Here is a 23,798-nt window from a genome sequence, read left to right as displayed (position 1 = left end):
CTGATGTACGCAGACGACATTGTGCTACTAGCGGACAATTAAAAAGATTTACAGATACTTCCAAATATCTGTGGCAACGCAGCGACAAATGTAGGCCTTAAGTTTAGCACAGAGAAATAAGGAATTATGATCTTTAATGAAGATACGAGTAACTTCGTGGTGTCAATTCAACAGCAAGTAATACCCATAGTGAAGCAATATAGGTACCTCGGCGTAAACATAAGCGATGGAAAGAATTACTCAAGCAACCACTACAGAGAGAGAGAGAGAGAGAGAGAAAGGAAAAGAAAGACAAGGAGGTTAGCCAGTGCAAATACCGGCATGCTACCCTGTACTGGGGAAAGGGGTAAAGGGAATAAAAGGTGATAGATGAAAAAAAAAATTGAAGTAAGAAAATTCGCGCAATAACGCGACCCTACGCACTACAACGTTCAAAGCCGGTCGCACAATTCACAAGCCCTTAAGAAATTCAGCAGAGCCCTTAAGGCCTTGAGTGCCGAAGCCAATCTAGACCAGTGTCCTAAAGCTTTTTCCTCTGTGAAGGGGCGATTGTCCAGTTTTTCAAGCGCAGTCGCGAGCACTTTGCTTGCCACATTGTAGCGGGGACAGTCACAGAGGAAGTGCTTGATTGTCTCGTCGCAGCCACGGTTGTCGCAAGCAGGGCTGTCGGCCATTCCAATGCGGAAGGAAAAGGCGTTCGTGAATGCCACGCCGAGCCACAGGCGGCACAAAAGCGTTGCTTCCGCTCGTGGTAACCCTGGTGGAAGACGGAGTTGCAGACGTGGATCCAATCTGTGGAGGCGTGCGTTGCTGAAGTCACTGGTGTTCCACAGAGTCTGCGTAAGCTCGCGTGCGAGGGAACGAAGTTTTGTGGCTGCGTCTGTTCTCGACAGTGGTATCAATACAATGACGCTGCCCGGATGACGGGATGAGCTGCCCGGATGCCCGGATGAGTGCGGATGACGCTGCCCGATCGCCGATCGGGCAGCGTCATCCGCACTGTGATTTCCCGAAATTCCGCAGTGACCAGGTATCCACTGGTAGATGATGTTGTGCCCCTTGTCGGTTGCGTGATGGTGAAGTAGTCAGATGTCTGCGACTAATTGTGCGTTAGGTCCGTGGTTGAAAACCACTGCAGCAGGCACTGCTCCAGTAGGCACTGGAGAGCAGCACTGGAGAGCTGCCTTCAGTCACAAAAGATGGACCATGACTGTGATGATTTGGGACCAATAAATTCCAGAGCAGGACGGATAGCTGCGAGTTCTGCAGCCGTCGATGATGTAATGTGAGAGGACTTGAATTGGATGGTTACAGATTTCATGAGAATTACCACGGCTCTGGCAACCACTAAGATAATCTGAAAATAAAGGGGGAGCGGAATGCAGCAATAATGAAACACAGAGCACTGTGGGGCCACAATAAGTATGAGGTGGTGCGTGGAATCTGGAAAGGAGTAATGGTGCCAGCGCTAACATTCGAAAATGCCATTCTATGCTTAAAATCGGATATCTTGTCGGGATTGGAAGTTAACCAAAGATCAGTAGGCCGGTTGGCTTTGGGAGCCCACGGTATAACCACAAATGAGGCAGTGCAGGGTGACATGCGTTGGGCGTCTTTTGAAGTCAGAGAAGCAAAGAACAAAATTAGTTTTGAAGAAAGGCTCAGGAACATGGATGAAAATAAATGGGCGGCTAAAGTGCACACGTATCTGTACATGAAAAGCGTGGACACAGAATGGAGGAAGAAGTCAAGGAAGTTGGCAACTAAGTACAGGATAATCGAAACTGTAAATAGACAACCAGGAGTCACCAGAAAGAAAGTGAGAGAAATAGAGACCGGTGAATTGGATGCAAAGAATGGAAACAAAAAGGACCATGAAAATCTGTACGATAACACAAATGGCAGTGCCATGCTATTTGAGGTTCAAGCCGGTTGCCTAAGGACCATAACATGCCGGAGCAAATATTCGGAACTAGATGAGGCATGTGTATGCTGCAGTAAAGATCCAGAGACCACTCAGCACATCGTTATGGAATGCGACGGGATTGACCTAACGAGGACCGTAGGTAACGTACAACTTCCAGAAGCGCTTGGGTTTCAAGTGGAAGGAAACATCAACAGATCAGCCGTAGATATAAGCAAAAGAAGATTAGAGTACTGGTGGAACAAAAGCAGGGAAAAGATTAATACGACCTGATCTCTTAAAATCATAAGTAGTGGTACACGGTAAATTTTGGGGAAAAAAAAGAAAAAAAGTAATTAGTGGTATACAAAAATGCTAGATAAAGGATATGTAAGTATACCTGATAAATTAAGCAAGCTAGGTGACTATTTGTCGCCGCCCCGTTTCACAGGGGATGCCATTAAATCATCATGATCATCATCATCATCATGAATAAGCGTGCCGTGCACCGCGGCCACTTAGTATTAACTAACTCTGCTTTGCTGGACTTGGCGTTGTCGGCCTCAAAGAGAGACACAATACTGCCGTCTGCAGAATTTTTTTTTTACTGCGTCAGCAGTTAAGAACCCGAAAATTAGTTTGCGGTGTCTATTCGTCCATTATTTCCGTTAAGCCAACGGCAGTCGTTGTCATCGTTACTTAATGATGGGTCAGCTTCACCCGAAGGGGAAGCGTTTACAGTGATAGGAAGGTTTACCATTGTGCTTGAACTACTCGGACGGGTATCGTAAATACTCATATAGTACTCTGGGTGTGACACGTTGGTGCGACGCAGCGCGCAAATCAACTCCTGCTGGGCAGAAGGAATAGTGCCATGGCAGCCACCAGGCGTTTCTCAACGTTGACGTGATGATGAACGCCGCCAGTAGCATTGCAGGCGTCACAACTTAGAATGAAAAAAAAAAAAACATGTAGACTATACCTGATTACATAAAGCAGGCTAGGTGACTATTTGTCACCGCCCCGTTTCAAAGGGGGTACCAATAAATGATCATCATTACATCATCATTATTATCACCCAATGGTGCACGCGAAGAGACCCACGGGAAACAAACGATCAAACCTGCGCCTCGTGCTCGTCAACCAGGTCGCTTCCTCATCCGCGGTTTTCAAGACAGGAAGTGCGAAGAAAAACAAAACTTTGCTCGCAACCATTTCTATTGGGATTGGAGCTCGTGGCCCTGAGGCAGTGTGCAATTTGGAGGTGGACTTGTTAATGCCTGCGCTAAGGCGCACCTTTTGGTCTTGGTAATTTGTGCAGGGTTATGTGACCCACACAAATTCTGAGTGTGGTGGCGTCTGTATGCGTGCATTTCAGTACCTAAAACAGGCGATACTGCATAGGGAACGAGGATGACGTTGTGCGCATCGCAATTAGGTTTTCACTCCACGCTAGGCCGATCCCCGTGAGTGGGTATGCTCCAAAGATGATAAGGTCATCATCATCATCATCATCACTTCACGCCTTCTCTGTGAGTGGTGGCTTCTATGCATGTAGATGACTTGCACTATCTGATGTCATCCTAGCCACTATGTTGGAGGACCGGCATGGCGAGAAGCAGCGTCTGCTGGCGCCTCGCATGCACGGTGGTTCTGCCGTGGTTTTGGCACAGACGTCTGCCACGTTCCGACCGCGTATCTACGAAACTGAAGAGATTACCCATGGCTGTAAATATAACACAGTGAGGTCATCTTAACCGCCATGTTGGAGGACCAACATGATGAGAAACCGTGTCCGTGACATCATGTTCAAGCTATGCATACGTATTTCGGAGCCCAGAACAGGCAATACTGCAGCGGATGATGACAACGCCGTGAATATCGTAGAGAAGCTTTCGAGAAGATGGCGGTGTACGCTCTCAGAGCCTGCTGCTGTTGTCGCAGTAAATTAATTACGAGAAGTAGGAATTGCTGGTGTTTGCTGTTTTTTGTTTTTTTTTTTCTACATTAAGTGTTATGCTAGGATGTAGCGTTCGATATGACGGAGATAAAAAGACTCTGAGCATCTCCTAGTTCATGCTAATAATTAGGCGGATGTCGCTTTTGAAGAAACTGCTGCCACCATCCATCTGTAAGTATTAGTTATGCCTGCAATGGAGCAGCTGGGACAGCGGCCGGACAGAAAAAAAAAGAACAAGGAAATGCGCATATACCAAACCACTAATTAAGGCATGATTAACTTCACCACCGCGAGCCGAAGCAAGCAGTCTTTGCACATTGCACACCAACACTGCCACAATCGAGACGCTGCTTGGTGCTATAAAAATGTGGTACGTCATGATGCCTTGTGTGCTCCCCAGTGTCGTGTCTGCTCTTCTGATTTCGCGCTTTTTAAAGCCGCAGAGACAGTCTCTTTTTCAATAGCTGTATTAAGAAAAATTCAAAAAATGTTCCAGTCCATTCAGATGCTGGACATATTATTGGTGAAGCTTTCTTTCGTTGCTTTACTGTATGTAAGGTCACTCTTGTGTGAAGAGGTGCCCACGAACTTGCACACATGTAACAAGAGCACTAGCTTGATGCTGACTCCCGTGGACTCTGTGCCCTGCAAGTACCGTATGTACTTACATGTGACAATGCTGGTAGTGAACTAGCCGCTTCAATGTGGTCAACATCTTCTGGAAGTATACATTTCCCAAAGAAAGACGCAAGTCCAACGCAGTGTTGGAATCTAAATGATGCAATGTTTGTTAGAGCTGGTGAGGTAGCACTAGTTGTGAAGGGGACGGTCTCGTCATTGTAGGTGTTAGCTCTATGCGTCACGATGAAAATGTATCGCTTGTCGAAGAAGAATGTTGATGTGAGGCATATGCAAGGAGATGTATCACACATACCTAAATACATTTAAGGCTTCTATACCTCATTTGTCACAGTTGCACGCTTCACTCCTGGTGGATTGGACAGGACTGGACACGTGCCCAGCAGAAGGTACTCAGTGGTTCAAGAATGGAGTAGCTAATACATGAGAAATATTAAAAAATACCGGTGACATATTGGTCGTCTATTCGGCAAGAAATGCTACCTACTTATACCAACAGCCCCCGTCCCCCTATGGTAAGGCAGAAGGGAAGAGAGAGAGAGAGAGAAGGTGAGAGCAGGAAAAGAAAGCTTCACTTTCAAAATGGCAGAGGGCTGCCTAAAGAACAATTCCGAGAGATTCAATTTCACGACGAATTGTCACCGTTAATGTGATTAACATTGAGACAATGTAGCGACAACCGCATTGCCACCGCATAGATAGTGTGTCTGGTAGAAAACGTGGCAGAAAACTGCGGTATTCTACTAGTGCGAAATATACGTCGATGGTAAAACAGAAGCGCAGCTGTATGGGTGACGGCAGTAAAACAGAGACAGTAGGTTCGCAGTGATCGGTTAATGCCTATGGTTTATTGGGCCTACAAAATACAGTTCCCGTTTAGAAGCAGGCAGAGTGGTGGTGTATCAACACGTTTGGTTTGGCAAACAATGCATAGCATGCCATCGAATTAAAAAAAAACCGATCATCACAAGGGAGCCGGAAAGGAAAATCAAAGAGGAAGAAAACACGCTGTGAAATGAGACAATAGGTAAAACTGAAGAGTAGCTTCACTGCCTTTACTTGTGTTAATATTAGACCACGCTGTTGGGGCGTCAAGTTACAAAGCTGGGGAGAAAACATCTTATATGAGGTTGCTGGGGGCTACAAGTAGCTTCAACCTGATAATCATTGTCCTTTTTTTGTTACGTGCTTTATTGTATCTTGGCAGTTTTCATCCATTTGCACTTCTCGCTCTCAAACTGCAGCAAATCTTCGCGCGACAGTGAACCAGCACAAAAATTCTTGCAACAACAATCCATTCCTTAGAACGTAAATGAATAAACGCGCTTGTCACTTAGTCATGCTGCTTTCATCTTCTGCTGAAAGCAAGGAAACATGTGACAGCAATAATTCATGCAACGATCGTTTTCAATCAGGGCATGTACAGGCTCTTTGTAGTTACTAAACAAAATAAAATATAACTGAGGTTGGTCGGTAGTTAGGCACAGTGAAGTTAATGCTACATTTGGCTATTTAAAAAATGCTTATCAAGTATGTTTATTTTCTTAGAATTTAACTAATGCTTTGACGTCATGGAAGAGACAGTCGACAGCATGCGTAAACTACGTATTACCCTCAGATACATTTATTGCAAATAAATTAAGCTATACATGAAGAAAACGCAACCTTGTCGACAACAGTACTGTCGTGTCCAAGTGAACGCAGGGGAAGCACACTACAGTGCACTGTGCACAATTCTTATAAAAAATTTGGTACAAAATGGCACATGAACTCCTCTGAGGGGGCAGACTCTAGATGTATATGTATAGTATGTGTATGCTCTCATTTCAATGCATTACTTTTGCTGTTCCACACGTTACAAAGCACATGACAAAAAAGCATGTAGCCTTCTTATACAAACAGAAACCACTAGAAGTCCATCGTGCAAAGGGTATTGAATTATGAATACTGCCCTGGACAGCTTAGTCTTGTAGTACGACTGCAAAGCTGCAGATGCAAGAACTACGTGAAGGAGTTAAATTATCACACAGGCAGCACTTCCCCAGCTGAAGCAGAACTGAAGCATTGGTTTGAATTTTAACAGGAAAGCCGTCGAATACGGCAGTCGTCTTTTACGTTCATTCTATTGTTCTGTGTTGCCGATTCTTTTGTGACACTCGGAGCTTTCAAGCAGATCATCCAAATTACACGATTAATTAGGGCAATATTCATAATGTTGTCCACCTTGCTCGGTGGAATCCGTCACCCTTTTCTGTTACAATTTCCGGTTCACTACATTTTCACATTGTCAGGGAACCGTTTACAAAGAATGATTAAACGTGTCCACTGCTCTCCGAGAACCAAAATGCTTAATAAAATGGCCAAAGGAATGTAGCTTGCCTTTTTTTTTTTTTTGGAACAGCCACGACATATAAACGTCTAGCTGTGCTGCGAAGAAATCATCACCAGCAATCCAGCCTTTTTTTTTTTTCTTTTTTTGACATCCCACAAGACACAAGCAGAAGGGCAGGCTTCGCATTTTTGCAGAGTGCCAGTTCGCACACTTCTACAGGAAAAGTCACGCTGGTTACATTTACAATATTCTGATAATGACGGACAATTTAGGCTGCGTCGCAGCATCCAGGTGCGCTTAGGATTCGGACCTGGGTGAGGGGGAACATTTTTATTTTTGCAAGGAGGAGGAGGAGGAGTCCGTAATATACTTCGGATAGATACTTCCAAGCTGTGCGCCCTAAAAAATTTGCCAGTGGTTCTTATATTTACAAGCGAATTCGTGCAGCTCTCTTCAATTGCAACACGTGGCGCCAAATAGCGACGCCAAACGTCCAGGAGATAATAATGGAGTCACAGCTTGTAGAACAGGCCGCATAAGCAGAAGGGAAACGCAGGCGTGATGGGAATCGATGACCGCGCTTTGACGTCGAAAGCGGGCGGCGCACCAAGAGTTACCTCTGCCATTTGCTTAGAGCCGCGTTAATTCAGCGCGTTTGTCGCGTACGCGTGGCGAGGTGAGAGGTGGGAGCACGGTCGCGACGTTAAAGGGAGGTGCGGTAATATTTTGCGAAAGAGATTTGTATGTCGAGTCTGATGTCGAAGCAGCACTCAGTTGCTGTTCTTACAATGACGAGAGACTGAAGGGCGACATATCACGGGGAGTGGAGTGCCTTTTTGACGTATTCTATGAAGCGAAGACACTTTAAAATAAAGTAGTAATCCGATAATGTTTTGGCGACTCTCGCCATGTCAGAAGGAACTGCCATTGCACTGAAGCTCTCAACAAATAGGTCACCACGTTAAACGCACATGTGTGCACGTGGAGTATAGATAGCAGCGTAGCCGTCAAACAATCTCTTGTATTGTCACACCTAGGCAAAAATGCTCGTTACGAAAATAAACAGAGCTAATAGTATGCTTAGTGCTAGGTTAGTTAGTGACCATGTACACATTCACAATATTTGTTTCCTAGCGACGCAGTCTTCTAAGCCTCAAAAATCCTCTAGCACGTCCTTTACAGAGCAAGCCACAGCGGTCAGCTAGACTTACACAGGCACTCTTTTCGCAAACGTGTCATCGGCCGAGCGACCGATTCCATTTGCAGCCGATCTCTTGTCAAACGTATCGCTTACCACTGTGAACAAACGAGCACGCGCCTCGCACTGATTCCGAGGGTCTGGAGCAGCGCACGTCCTGCCTTCCGACACGTCTAAACAAGAGTACGAAAGGCTACGGGGTCGGGGTTGCCGCTCGACGGGTCACGGGAAAACAAAGCGGGCTCGCGGGCGGCGTTGAACCCTGGATAACCAACGGGCGCTTAAGCGAGTACCGGTATAAGCTATCATAGAAAGGCAGTCACAGTACAACATCTGTTACGGTATATTAGTGCTCCAAAAGAGAACGTAGACCAAAAAACAGGACAACTTGTGCTGCATCTTTACATCCCCAGTTCCCTACATGTGGCGTTATAGCTTCACTCAAAAACTTCTGCTGTCACACGGGACAATGATCTGACGGTATTAGCGACAAACCATCCTGCCGCTGTAGCCGTCGCAGTGGCGCCTTCTCCGTCTCCAGAGTTCCAACGAGTGGTTTACATTGCCCTAGACAATTTCTGTGACTATGGTATTTCGGTAACGACTACCTACGTCACAGATACACAGAATTTGTAGGGAAAGGAATTCGCAGGGCCAGGGGCTGGGGGGTCTGCAATAGGGAAGTACGACACGTTTACTAGTATGTACCGTGTAAACAAGTAACCGGGTATCCAGTGGATACGTTGCATTTATTAGGGAACACGAGGAAACACGTGAGGTGTCAGGCCCTCGAAAAATTACTGACAGTCTGAAACTATAGCATGATACATTTTCATTTCATATGAAGGGCCTCTTGGCAAATTAGGTTGTAGTATGCGCTAAGAGTTCCGGCTTTGTTTTCTGCTAATGGTACGCCAGCTCGCCGAAGGAGTCCATTCGTCATGATCTGAATGTATTGTATCATCAGGAGGATGTCAAACAGTGTAGTGCTTCCTTTCATTTCTCCAGTATGCAAGCCACACCACCGTTTAATCTTACGGCACCTGAAAAGGTTGTGCACCTTGAAATTCAGGCAAACACAAAACTGTTCACGAAAATACAGTAAGAATAGAAAGAAGAAAGCACGTGGAAACAGGGAGGGGGGGGGGGGGGAGGTGTTCAAATCCTTGACATGCATGGAACACGAAGTTATGTTTTCTCTATATAAATACGAGAAATTAGTACCGCTTATCTGACTCACGGAGACGGGGGAAAAAGGGTGTGTACTTTGTTATATAGAATGGCGCTTGTCTGTTCGGCTATGTCCAGCATCCAGTTGCTTATCCAGAAATGCTCGTGGCCACACGTTCTAGGCAGTTTCTTTCTTATCTCACTGTTCTTTCACGAATGGTCGTGTCACCATTTTTCGCGTTGATGTTTTGTTCCCAGTGAATCTTCTAGTCTAAGCATCACAAGAAGCCAGGTGTGCTAATGCAGCGACTAAAGATCAACCGGTCCTCCAGGCGGATTAAAGCATCGAGAACTCGAAAACGTCATGGCTACACATCTGAACAATGCGTGCTTGTTGTGACCTCTATATTTTTGTTTCGAGAGATAACTTTTTAGAATCATCGCAAACCTCGAAAGCCTTTGTTCTCCTGCGTTACGCCGAGTTTTATCCTACGCGACTACTAGTAAAGCCCATTCTTGTAAGTTCGAAAGGTATCTTCAGGGCATCTTCCTTAGATACGCTGCTACCTAATGTAGCGATGTTTTGCGCATAGGACGTATACGTTAGATCGGCAGTCACTATAGCACTAATCCGCCTTTGTTCTCTCCTGCAAATAGAAATTATGATGATTGTGCGCAATGGAGGGGGATGCCTATTCAGAAACACTTTTCCTAGAGAAAGTTCTCACAACACAACATGCTGGCACCACCGAAGCGAGAAAAGTGCTTTCAGAGTCAATAACGGCGTGTTGCAACGATATCGTTCACTATATTCAGAAGACGGGTCGAATTTTGCACACTTCTCGCGAGGTGACGCTGCAGCCTGATTGCCTACAACCATCAGTCCCAGCAGGCTCCTTCAATGCCTCATTTCTTATACAGCCATCGAGCTGCGCAATATTAACTGCCAATGTCATTTCTTCAATTACGTTTCCCACATTCACTCACTTTCAATCTGACCTTCAACTATACGTGCTCTTCAGCAGCGCTTGTAACAGCATTCATCATCACTGGCAAAACGTCGTCATGTTCATGTTCTTCCGCCATCCGATTAGTTCCTGCAACGCACTGGCAGACATGGCTATGCTGGACTCCTGAAAACGGGCAGCCTGCTGTCGGGTTTGTCCCGTGCATTCGCGTGCGAGCAGCTGCTATACCTAACGTCTGCAACAAGGAGTAACACCTGGCAGAAACGCTTTGGCAAATGATGGCACGCCTGTTCGGCGAACAATGGAAGCAGATGAGGAAAACCGCTAGCTTCCATGGCCACGAGCAATTTCCGCGCGGGCTACATAGTCTCCCCCTGCGGGTCACTCGACGACGGATCAACACTGGGCCACTTCAGGGGGCGGCGCCGACGCAGGGACGCCGCTGGATGGCGCTGCCACATCATCCTTGGTGGGAGAGATGTCCGACTCGTGGCCATTGGCTGCTGCAGCAACGTCGTCTTCCTGGCTCTGCTGCGACTGCGCCGGGTGGGGACTGGTCAGGTTTGTGGGACTCTGCGGGAGATAGAAATGCGCCATTAGTTAGCAAAGTTGCAAACCACGAAAATAGAACGAAAAAAAAAAAATCTGATGCTCCAATTATTCAAATACGGGAGAAATCATGGCTAGTACATGATCTTTATATGCGTTTCTGCAAGAATGCATTGAGACAGCACAATGTAGATTTCTTTAGTGTTTGTGGTTTACGTATACGTGTTTGGTGCTAGTCACAAGATTTACTTAGCGTCTTACCTTTCCTGTTTCTTTCTTAGGCTAGTCGGCACACTTGTAAGTTTCAGACATTCTAATCAAGTGCGTAAAGACAAACTAATAAGGCAAGCATAAGACCTGCATTGTGTTATGTGTTTCGATTGCACATGTAAAAGAAAGAGAGAATAAGTTCGCATGGTCGAGCAGGGCATTTAGTTACATTTGTAATATGCAGCCTTTCAGGCCATAAGTTCTCTGTCCTCGTTCTTGAGAATACAGAGGAAAAAAATCGAAAGAGGAAAGATAGCGCCCCTCAGAATGTTCCTTAGCACCATAATTAGCTAAAATGTGGAAAAAAAAACTGTGAAATATCTTTATTCGCAGGCAGTGCATCCAAAATTCATATCTAATTACTTTCCTTGTGACCGAACTTTGTCATCATTCAATCAAGGCTCCCCTAATTCACAGCGTCCACAAGAAATTGACATGCGTGATCGAATAATTAACAGAAATTCAAAATTAAGTTTTTAACTAATTACCTGATGGCTTATATTGCAATTTACAAATTGTAGCCGTGGAGTTCGCAAGGCGGATCCACTTGGAACGAAGTCTCGGGATGACACCAGTTTCGAGATATTAATTCCCGAACTTTGCGGAGAAATGCATTGGCGTTCCAGTTAAGTTCTTAACAAACCTTCGCTTTTTGCATTGAAGCACAAAATTAACTGGAACGCCAATGCATTTCTCCGCAAAGTTCGGGAATTAATATCTCGAAACTGGTGTCATCCCGAGAATTCGTTCCAAGTGGATCCGCCTTGCGAATTCCGCGGCTACAATTTGTAAATTGCAATATGGGCCATGAGGTAATTAGTTAAAAACCTAATTAGTAAATTTTTGTTAATTAGTCGATCATGTATTTCAATTTTTTGTGCAAGTAACGTCCGCCTCTTCGAGTAGACCAGCTCATTAACTAGAATTGCGCTATCTACCACAGGCAAAATTAAATTTTGAAAGTGTTCGCTGAAACACCCTGTATATATATATATATATATATATATATATATATATATATATATATGTGTGTGCGTGTGTGTGTGTGTGTGTGTGTGTGTGTGTGTGTGTGTGCTTCCGGCGAGGAAACGACGACGAACGGAAAACGCCGAGGAAAGCGGCAAATAAATAGTCAATTGAAAATGTCATATTATACAAAAAGCCATCAAACTACTCAAGGCAAGCTCTGGCATCCAATTTTCGTGGTTATACTGTAGATATAGCGTGTGGTACACAAAAAAAAGAAAACACTTTGTTCCAATTAAGGTGGAAGCGTTTTCTTATCCTAAGCGTCACAATTGCCAGGTATGCTTTTAACAGCGAAGCTGTTCTAGCTAACCGTAAAATGTGGCGCATCCTGTCGCAAAACCTCGCCGAGCTATGACGTCACTGCGTTGGCTAGCAACCAGCTCGCGGAGCGGCGTGTGCCTCGCCTCCTCTCCGTGCCGTGCACATGTTGCCTTCACATGGGACGTTAAGGAGAGGGCAAGGGAGCATGCACGTGGCGCGCAAGGCTCGGGAAAGGGAAAGAGAAAATGAGAGCGAGATAGAGAGAGAAATAAATTGTAGCAGCACCAACGAGGCAACGCGCAGAGCTGCTGCCGACGTCGCCCGCGTTGCCTAGCCGCGCATGCGCCGAAGCAGTAGCGATGACGTCACCTCGCGTTGCCTAGTAACCGCCGGCGCTGGTGCGCTCTCGCTTCGCCTGTCACGGACACTGCTCCTGCCTGCCTGCGTTTGTGGCATGCCAGGAACGCTGTCGCTCGTAGGAGCTGACGCGTCCAGCGCTAGTCACGCGAAATGTCGCGAAAGGGAAGCCACCTCCGAAAATGATCGCTCGAGAATACCTTCCCTACATGCGTAGTTAAATTAAACGAAGTTAAGACCTAGCCGCAACCAAGTTAATACCTAGCAGTAGCAGCCATTAAGACTTGAGTATTGACACTTTCGCTGTGCCTATAGGCTTGCACGACCGAGTGCAAACTTGTCCACTTTTTTTTTATTGAGTGTAATAGCTCTCGCATATTGCCTTAGAGCACTTCGCCGAGAAGTACATCGATCTCACGCCATCGCATGTGGTGAGCCAGTGGATAGTAGAATGTGCCACAAGCCAGCGCACTGGCGTTTCTCAAGCAATATATTTTACGTCGCCGTAGTTAAATAGGTTTCGAGCGATCGTATAATGCGTCCAAAGTAAACCAGCTACTGAGTATTAGCTACTTTGTTCAATGAAAGCGAATTCAGCAGCCGCAACAGTTACAGCATATGTCCGCAAAGTGCGGGTTTGAGCTTGTTTGCTAACTCATGGTAACAGAATAACAGCGTGAGCAAAATTCGACGGACAAACAAAATGACACGACAAGGACTGCGCTTCAATTGTCGCATTAGTCATACAAGCGCCGTCCAGGAATACAGAAAAGTGACCGTCACATGTCATTAGAATGCCTGTCAGATTCAACACCGTCTATTATAGGCAAGCAAATGACTCACAATAAAGCTTCGTAAAGATCAGGAAAACACAAAGCAGCAAACTTTGCAGAACTTGTACGAATGGAACACGCAGTATCACTCGATTCCCAAGGAAAGCTGCTACAAACCATTATTCAAAATTTGCTACGCTGCACACTTGCACTAGAAAGCTGGTAGAGCAAAACGCAAGGCACGTACTAGCGATTCCGAGCCTCGTGTGCTTCCGGCATCCGAGGCTGGTAAGGAGCCAATCTTCGAAGCTGCCCTTTCCTTGAACTCGAGCTTCTCGGACAAGATCTTTACGTTGCCGCCGCCCGCTTTGTGCTTGACGTTGTCCAAGGAGCCAACCTTGGACGACGCCTTGTCCTTGAAGTCCAGCTTCTGGGTCTCCACCTGTACGGTACAAAACACGATTATTGGACAGGCGAAGATGGAGTTTGGAGAGAGTCGTACTTTCGATTGATCAGTTTGGCGGAAATTGGTTTTACTGCTCGCTGACTGGTCAAAGCAGTGTAAGCGGACGTGATGCGCGAGATTTGTGCTTGGGAAAATTTGACATCGGCAATTATTTCACTTCAGTGGTACTTGAGTGAATTGGGGACGTATTCTCAAATGATCACTTTTGAAGATAGTATCACTTTCGGGGTATTTCGCGACCAACGGTACTCGACGCATGAGCACAAGGGTCGGCCAACGCGAATCTTTGGATCTTGTGGGCTGAGTCTCGCGAAAGTTAAGCATTCACCGAAAGTAATCGGCCGAGGATACCGCTCCTAGTAGAAGAGGTAATGGAAGGATAGCCCGAGCCACCGGACGGGGACGCCACGGCAGTGATGCGTCGTGCTGTACCCTACGTTGTATAATACTGCGAATGCCACCTACAGTTATCGGTGAAGGCCCGGCCTTACATTGCTGCTGCATGTGGCTACTCGCGAGAAGCGACGTCATGAGATAGGAATCGTCCTCGTTTTCAAAGCTGCACATCTTCTGTACAAGACAGGACCATGTAGGCACCATCGTCCAAGCTTTTTGATGCCGGAATTGGAATCATTCTATTGGTGGGAATATATTCTGTGATTGCTAATTAAAGCTATGTGACACATGCCCAACACACATTATTTGTTCATAACACGATAAAATAGCATAACGTCATGACACGCAACAAGTAATAGCATGACGCGCTTATGACATTATTGGAGGCTAGCCCAGTTTGAATGCACTGTTAATATTTAGTAATTTAGGAGTAACTACGATCAAAATTCTAAAAAAATTGAATAATCTATTTTCGATTGGAGTTACTCCTAACTTCCTAATTAATTGTCCCAACGAGACAGGTAATTCTGTCTAAATGTTTAGCTTCCAGACTATTATTATTATTATTCCTCAACGCCTGACACGTTCCTCCTTTACCTAAGCAATTAGTGACAAGCACCCATCTATTTGCGTTCAGGCGGTGAACAGAACACGACTCTTTCACGGTTTCTCATCGCATACTTAATAGTATATTCGACTTTTCGTAACAGGTACTGTCGCAATTTCTGTTGAGTACTATAACTCCAGGCGTCGCACTCAAGACATTGTGCCTGTAGGCTACTTACATAAAGCCGACAACCCTGAGGTGCAGTCAGGCGACGCTGGTTTTTGGCCGCCATTGTGAGGCGGCCGAATATACTGCAGCGTTTGAGGACATTTTGGGCCGTGCTAGAGGACCGCGCGGGATTGCTACACCAATACACAATTAAGATTATCGTAGCATGTCGTGCTTGATTTGCTTCCCTCTTTTTTGTGTGTGTCTGTGTGTGTGTGTTTGTGTGTGTGTGTGTCTAGTTTGTTCTAACGGAATCCGAAATGAAGGAAGACCCGACAAAAGCTATAGCTCCTGCAATCAAGGAGTTTTATCAGTCACTGCTTTCGCTTTCTAGTAGTCAACGACGCCTTCGTGTTGCAAGTACGGGTGCATGCCAAGATATTCCGCCTATCCCGTTGCGGGGAACCAAGCTTCCATTCCTAGGCCCATGTTCTGCGGCAAACACGCTACGTGCATGTCAGGACATGAAAGCAAACTCATTAAGTCATTTAGTAGAGTGCGCACGGCCCACAAGGGCGCGCGGCACCTATGTTGGTCCTGCTCTCGCCCGCATACGTCTATCCTTCACAATGATGGCGGGAACCCACTGTGCACACAGGGATGTCAGCATTATGCAAATGGTATAGTAGGCAAGGGTATTCTCCGGTGACACACAAACATATACTGCGTTTCACTGATGATTGAAGATGTTACATGGAAGTCAAGATAAATCGGTGTTTTTCAGAAATGTTGCGTTAGCATGAAAATGTTCAAAGTATTTATGGCTCGTGAAAAGTTATCGACCAAGGGTATTTCCGAACTTTTAGACTATTTAAGTTTATATAAGAAATAATACTTGAGGCTAATAATTATACTAGAGGGATATTCTCGACCGTTGAATATAAATATAGAATAAAAAATGCTTTAGGCACTGCGACGGCGAAAAAATTGTTGCGTTGAGGTGAAGGGATGTAGAGCGTAGGGTGGGGCGGTTGCTAAGTGTCTGTTCTGGGGATTACCGTGACGCGCACACCAAAAATATGTCGTTCAAATCGGAAGCGTCGACTATTAGCCGCATAGAATGAGATATTAGTAGCAACTGGAGTTACCTGTTAGTATGCTCACAAGGATTTACCGAGCCTAATGCTGTTTAGCCTCAGTCATCTGACCACAAATGGTGTGTTTAGCATCACGCGGCCGATGTTCATGAGTCGAGTTCATAAATATTCATAGATACACAGGAATGTCGAACTTGAGACTACGTACTTACCGTCAGCTGGTGATGTCTGCTCTGAGTGACCTGGCATGCTTCAACCATGCTGCTGATTTCAGATTTAAGTGATTGTTGTCCTGATAGCTCTAAGATCAAAATCTGTATTAAAATAAAATTTTGAAAATGCCCACGTAGGAGGCATCACTTACTGATGTTATGTAGACGTCGCAGGCTGTGTTCTCTTACGTGTCATGTGAAATAACACAATGAAATGTTTTTAAAGAAAAAACAAATGTGGAGCTCGCTTCTCATTAAACAGTGCAGTTTGCTCAGAATTACCCACTTTTGTACACTAACACTGTGAACATCAACTATCAAGTAACCCTCTGTCTTCTTCCGGTCTCACTTTGTTTACCTTCATAAATATGTCGCAGAAAAATTTAGGCCTACAAAAAACTGAACGCAAAGCGCACCAACAACAACCGGTGGTGTCAGAACTTACCCAGCTAATATAGTATATATATATATCGACGTTCAGTGTAAAATGACGACGGAAATTGACGACGAGTGGACAGGCTTTGCTTCTCTCCTTCGCAAACTTGCCTTGACTTGGCCACCGGTCGGCTTGTGGTCGACGTTGTCCAGCGACCCGACCTTTGACTGCGCCTTATACTCCAGCTTTTGTGAGAGGATCTTCTTGTCTCCGCCTCCCGGCTTGTGCGCCGCGTTGTCCAAGGAGCCCACCTTGGGGGCGGCTCGCCACTCGAGCTTTTGCGTCGTTACCTGCGGCGAGCAAAAAAGGACCGCCGCGTGAGGAAACGTGAAGGCAATTTTTCAGGTCACAATTAATATTTCAGGCTCTCGTCAAGTGCACAAGAACGTGAAGTGACAAGATACAAAAAAAAAAAAACGTAACATATAAATAGCAGCCCTGACTCGCAACTCATTTCCTCTTTCAAGAAACCATGAGTATAAAGGAGAATGCATGAAGAATACAGGTGTTCAAATGTATACAGCAGGCAAAAAAAAAAGAAGGAGCTATGAACATCAAATCAAAAATAAAGTTCTAGCATGTGTAGGAAAAGGTACGAAATATCTCAGTAAAAGCAAGTTCAGTGTTGACAAATTCATAATTTTTTGCCATGTCACGCCAGTGATTAGTAAGTTGCTCAACTCTCAACACTGAGTGTATCGATTTATTTGTTATGTGAAAAGCATCTGTCAGATCATGTGTGAATTGACTTTTGTGAGAGAGCAAAACTACACATTAGCGCTTCTTTCCGTCTGTTCTTTGCCATTGGTGCCAGGGAACCTGTGCACGCTGAATTTGACAGGAACACAAATCGGCACCAACACGTCGAACTCGCTGTTCTCCTGCTCTCTCGATGACGTATGCCGGCACTCAGTCCCTGATGAAAACTGAAGACGACGAAGAGGAGAGAACGCGTGAGAAAAAGGCTCGCGCTAGCGCCATCTTTGAGCAGTCGGTTCAATAAACCGCTACCGGCGGACGCGCAGTCGCTTCGTTCCTTACATTTATGGTGCCGTGAAACCCGGGAGACGACTGGCGTCCTGCACCGACGATGGATCGACTGCGACGCAGCAGAGGCGTACTTCGAGCCGCTGCTACAAGGCTCATCTCGTCCGCTACCGAAGCGCTACAAGCCGAGCATCCTTCGCCATCCGACCTGCAAGTTATTCTGGATGACCTGCAGGACAAGGACTCGGCACTAGCAGCGCTCAACGAGATGATTGCCGACCTCATGGACGATGGTGACGAGTATGAGGCGGAAGCCACCGTCGCTCTGGAGTACCACGACAAGATCCGCAACACCATGAGCCGGGTCCGCTTCATTCTGAATTCTGCTGCAAGAGCCGGAGACAGCGCCACACAGAGCGTTCTGAGCGACACCGCCACCCAAGGCGTCTCCACTCAAGCAAGTTCCCGAGCACCGTTACACCGAGTTGCCCTACCGAAACTACAGGTACCCGTTTTCTCCGGTGAACTTCGCGAGTGGCAGGGCTTCTGGGAACATTTCGAGGCCACGATCCATAACAACCGCGAGCTGTCCGACATCGAGAAATTTTCGTACTTAAGATCATACTTAACCGGAACAGCGAAGCGTGCAATCGAAGGTGTGCGTCTGGCGGAAGCGAACTACGCTGTAGCAGTGAAATTGCTCCAAGAGAGGTTCGGCCGTCATACCGCCCTCGTTGACGACCACATCGACTGTTTACTTGCCATTGCGCCCATTGATCGCTCTTCTCAAGTATCGCAGCTGCGGGAACTCTACGAAGAGGTGCACTTTCGTACAAGCTGCCTCGACAGCCTCGGCGTTCCAGCGTCAGAATACGCGGTCATCCTTCATCGCGTTCTTATGCGATCGCTTCCCGAAGATATCGCTATTCTCTACCGTCAACGCATGAAGGAGACTGAGCCCGATGACGGGGCTACTCCGAGGTCGCGGCAAGAGGAGGTGAGAAAGGTCATGAAGTTCCTGCAGGTGCAAGTCGAGAGCAGAGAAGAGAGCCACGCCTCCCGTTCAAGGTGCCTACCGAAAACTACCTCCGCGGGACAAGGGCGGTGCCGACCTTGTCTACCACCGCCGGTACCGTCAGCATTAGCCTTGGCCGCAGGATCAGCATCGAACGAGCATCCCTGCTGTGTACTGTGTGATGACCGTGACCACACCATAAAGGACTGCCACGCCACTTTGTCAGCCCACGAGATCAGACGCCGGCTTGCTGGAAAGAACTGTTGTTTTAAATGTGGCAGAGAGGGCCATGTAGCACGAATGTGCCGCAACGCCGCGTGGATCAAGTGCAAGTTATGCTCGAAACGTCACCTTTCCGTACTTTGCGCCATATGGAACCAAGATCGCAACTACCCGTCTCCGGAGAGCAGGGATCCACTTGTCCACCATGATCCAACGAAAAGTGTCAAGCCGCCAGTGACAAGTGCTCCAGCTAGTAGTGATATGTCTGCACCTGTCTTGATGCAAACGGCCACAGTTTGGGCGTCCGGAAAACACAATTCCGTGTTAGTTCGACTACTGCTTGACACCGGCAGCCAGAGAACCTTTATTCGACGCGACCTGTCCAAAAGGCTCGACCTGCCTTCCCTCGGGACAGAAGACCTCTCTCTCTGGACGTTTGGCACTTCTAAGTGTTCCCGCCCTTACAGCTGTCGAAGTGTCAAGCTCGAACTTCATAGTCGGTTCGACTCACGTAGCGTCACCGTAGATGCGTTGGAGGTACCGGAAGTCTGCACCGTGAAGACTCCAGCCATCGGACCAGATCTCCTCGCACAGTTGCGTGAACGCAAGATGTTTGTCGCAGATGATAATCGACTGGGCGATCGGCCGATACCGACAATCAGTGTCCTTATAGGATCAGATTGCTATTGGCGCATAGTGACCGGAAGAATAGAACGTCTACGCAGCGATCTATGCGCGGTTGAGACGGTCTTCGGTTGGCTAGTGCAAGGCGTCTACCCAGTAAGGCCCGCCAATGCCTTGCCTAATTGGAACTGCAGCGCATCTGCCCTATTCCTTGCGTGTGAGCGGAATGGGCAAGCCGAACCTGACATTGCTGACCCGACGGAGATGTGGCGACTCGATGCAATAGGGATAACCGACCCTCAGGATACCGCTGGAGTTTGTGACCAAACGGCAATGACTCAGTTCACACAGTACGTGCACAAGGAAGCTGGACGTTACGTGGTTCCTCTGATGATAAGGCACCAGGGAAGACTGACTAGCACCAATCGAAGTGTCGCCGAAAACCGGCTCAGACGCCAGCTTCAGCGCTTCGACGGACAACAGGAGCTACTCCAGGAGTATGACCGCACCATCAGTGAGTACTTCAAAGAAGGTCACGCCGAACGTGTCGACACCTCTCGAGAACCCGAAGCGACGGTTTACTACCTTCCGCACCATGCAGTCATCCGTCGGGAAGCTATCACTACGAAGATACGCGTAGTGTTTGACGCCTCTTCCCATGAACGGGGCGAGTCATCGCTCAACGATATCTTGGACAAAGGGGTGAAACTTGGTGCCGAGCTCTTGCAACTGCTTGTACAGTTCAGGATGAACCCAATTATCCTGACAGCGGACATCCGGAAGGCTTTCCTTCAAATTTCAATCCGACCTGAAGACCGCGACGCTCTCCGCTTTCTATGGGTTGACCGACTGCCCGGCGACGAGGGGAAAATACCTTCCATCGTCGAATGGCGAATGACTCGTGTGCCCTTCGGAGCGTCGTCTAGCCCTTTCCTTCTATCTGCTACTTTGCAGCATCACTTCGAAATGTGGAAAAGGGCTCAGCCAATAATAGCTACACGCCTAAAGACATCATTCTACGTGGACGACCTCGTCATAGGAGCTTCCACTGAAGAAGAGGCCCTCGAAATCTACCGTGCTGCATTAGCCATCTTAGCAGATGCAAGTATGGAGTTGAGAAAGTGGTGCTCCAACTCCAGCGTTCTTTGCCATCAATTCCTGAAGGACAACACTTCTCTCGACACCATTGGAGAAGCCAAAGCAACAACAAAGCTGCTTGGCTTAGTATGGGACCGCGAAGCTGACGATATCGTGCTTACCACCAAAGCCGTTTCCGAGTATGTCGCTGCGCACTCAGCCACGAAACGCACCATTCTGCAGTCATTCGCAAGAATCTATGATCCTTTAGGTCTTATGGCTCCGTTCATCATTCGAGCGAAATTATTGTTCCAGCAGCTGTGGCGTAGGAACTCACCGTGGGATGAGCCATTACCGGAAGACGTCGAGAAACAGTGGGAAGGCTGGACATCCGAACTACCAACGCTCTCCTCGCTGCGAATTCCACGCTGCGTCATCTGTCACAATCCGCGACAGATTTCACCGTTTGAACTTCACCTGTTCTGCGATGCAAGCCCACTGGCATACGGCGTAGCCGTCTACATGCGCTACGAGATCAGAGGAGGAACAGTTAAGGTTCAGCTGCTCATGAGCAAGTGCAGGGTCGCACCGCTGAAGACTACCTCGCTGCCACGCCTAGAGCTGCTTGCGTGCCTGTTGGCTGCCAGGCTTTGGAACTACCTCCGAGGAATTCCAGAGACATCCAGCTGTCAGGGCGTGTTTTGGAGCGACTCATCGATAGCCCTACACTGGATTGCTGCTGACGCGAGACGTTGGGAGACTTTCGTGAGAAACCGTGTTCTCGAAATCCAACGCTTGACTTCGGGGTATTCTTGGAGGCACTGTGCAGGCACCGACAACCCAGCAGATTTGCTCACGCGTGGAGTAGCAGCCCAGTTATTGACGCGCAAGTTTTGCTGGTGGACCGGTCCTACGTGGTTGTCACAGCCCCATTTGCAATGGCCTGCGAATATTTGTTCTGCTCCTTCACCGGAGGCCCTTTCTAGCGAGACCAGTGAAGAGATATCCGCTTGCCCCACCGCAGTAGTGGTACTCTCGTCGCCCCCACACGAGCCATTGCTTGAGGTTGCAAGCTTTGGACGCCTCTCCCGATTACTGCGAGTAACGGCTTGGATCATGCGGTTTCGTCGGAACGCTTCGCAGAACATGCCATCTTGTACCGGACCACTTACGGCGTCAGAGTTGCACCAGGCGGAGATGTATTGGTTGAGGCATGTCCAACACTCCGCATTCGCAATCGAAGTCAAGGCCTTGGAGGAAGAACAACGAGTTCCCAACACCTCCAGTGTGCTGACGCTACAGCCGTTTCTCGACCGTGACAGACTACTTCGTGTAGGAGGCCGACTGCAGCAGCTTAACGACCGAGAGGAATTGAAGCATCCGATCTTGCTTCCTTCAGATCACCGGTTCACCGACCTCTTGGTTGATGCAACACACGTAAGGCTCCTACATGGAGGAGTTCAGCTCACCCTCCTGGACCTTCGGGAACGCTTTTGGATCCTCAAGGGGCGTCGCACAGTGAAGCGCGTTCTGAAAGCGTGCTTAGCATGCCGCCGACGGCGCCTACTTCCCGAAGCTGCCCCTGTAGCACCCTTGCCAAGGGAAAGAATTAGTGAAGCAACACCGTTTGAAGTGGTGGGAATTGACTTCTGCGGGCCACTCTATTGTCGTGCTGAATTACCATCCACTGTAAAAGTGTACATCGTTGTTTTTTCTTGTGCTGTGACGAGGGCAGTACACCTGGAGCTCACCACAGATATGACAGCGCAAGCATTTTTGCTAGCCTTCAGACGCTTTGCAGCACGACGTGGAATTCCTGCTATCGTGCACTCTGACAACGCGAAAACATTCCGCTGCAGCGCCAAGCATTTGTGCTCCCCTGTCAAAGACAACGTTCAAGACTATGCCAGCTCTCACCGAATCCAATGGCGCTTTATTGCTGAATGTGCGCCGTGGTGGGGAGGCTTCTGGGAGCGTGTAATCCGCACAATTAAGGATGCACTGAAGCGTTGCCTGGGACGGAGCAGCTTGAGCTACAACGAGCTACTCACCGTGCTTGCTGAAGTTGAGGCGGCAGTTAACTGCCGTCCGCTCACCTACTTGGAGGATGACGTCACATCCGCAGAAGTTTTGACGCCCTCACACTTCTTAGTCGGCAAGCGTCTCGTCACTTTGCCAACAGAACAAGAAAACCCCGCTCTTATTGCTGACGCGCCTGACCTTCGACGACGAGCTCGGCATCGGGAACAGCTGCTTCGCAGGCTTTGGAAGCAGTGGAAGAAGGAATACCTTCTTTTCCTGCGCTCTGCTCACCACAGCAAGCCTGTGCCGTCATCGAACTTAAAGCCCGACGATCTTGTCGTCGTCGAGGACATAAACACTCCGCCTATGGCATGGAAGATGGGCCGCGTCGTTAAGGCGTTTCAAGGAAGAGACGGTATTGCGCGGTCCTTCCTGATACTACTATCGAACGGCCAGCAAGTGCGACGTCCCATACAGCGGCTTTACCTCCTGGAGGCGCACACGTGCAGCGCGGCCGCGGGAGTGTGATGAAAACTGAAGACGACGAAGAGGAGAGAACGCGTGAGAAAAAGGCTCGCGCTAGCGCCATCTTTGAGCAGTCGGTTCAATAAACCGCTACCGGCGGACGCGCAGTCGCTTCGTTCCTTACAGTCCCGACATTCAATCCGCACTGACGGTGCCTCGTTTCAGGAAAGTTGGTTGTTGCTTCCACAATAGCTGCGTGTAAAGCTCCAGAGGACACTGGCCCAACGATGAAGTAGTTAGCTTATAGCTTTCCAGGCGCTTAACTTCGACATGTAAAACGCAGATTAGGCAATAGCATAGATGAGATAAAGGCTCCGTAAAATGCAGAGTTTTTCTCTTGTTCCACGTGGCTTTTACATCGTCAAGGATTTGACTTTCTGCATCCCGTCACAGCCTGGAAAAGGCTAACAGTATTTGGAAACAAAACGAAGTTCGCGCCATTCGGCTGTCAAATCCTTAGCCGGCGATGGACATCGAAGTTAACGTTAAAATATAAGCGCATAAAAAGCGAAAAAAAAAAAAAAACTCGCAAACGTGTTACAGGCTGTTTTCTGACCTTACCAACATTTGCTTGTAATTTTTTATGAAATTTTAT

The 23,798-nt window shown here is 47.6% G+C and overlaps 1 protein-coding gene across 2 annotated transcripts in view; it reads right to left on the bottom strand.

Moving 5' to 3' along the window:
* Positions 1–5,321: 5,321 nt before the first annotated feature.
* The window catches only part of LOC119455869 (microtubule-associated protein 4), a 94,794-nt gene continuing 76,317 nt past the window's right edge, over positions 5,322–23,798 (bottom strand). For both annotated transcript variants that reach the window (XM_037717381.2, XM_037717383.2), the window contains exons 6-8: positions 16,842–17,021; positions 13,657–13,851; positions 5,322–10,743 (exon numbers count right to left, since the gene is read on the bottom strand). In XM_037717381.2, coding sequence (XP_037573309.1) covers positions 10,567–10,743; positions 13,657–13,851; positions 16,842–17,021 — 552 coding nt within the window. In that variant the 3' untranslated portion in view covers positions 5,322–10,566. The remainder of the gene's footprint in view (positions 10,744–13,656; positions 13,852–16,841; positions 17,022–23,798) is intronic.

This window comes from Dermacentor silvarum, chromosome 6 (assembly GCF_013339745.2).
Source record: "Dermacentor silvarum isolate Dsil-2018 chromosome 6, BIME_Dsil_1.4, whole genome shotgun sequence".
NCBI classification, from domain to species: Eukaryota; Metazoa; Arthropoda; class Arachnida; order Ixodida; family Ixodidae; genus Dermacentor; species Dermacentor silvarum.
Note: the sequence above shows the minus strand (reverse complement) of the source record. Positions and strands in the feature narration are given on the sequence as shown.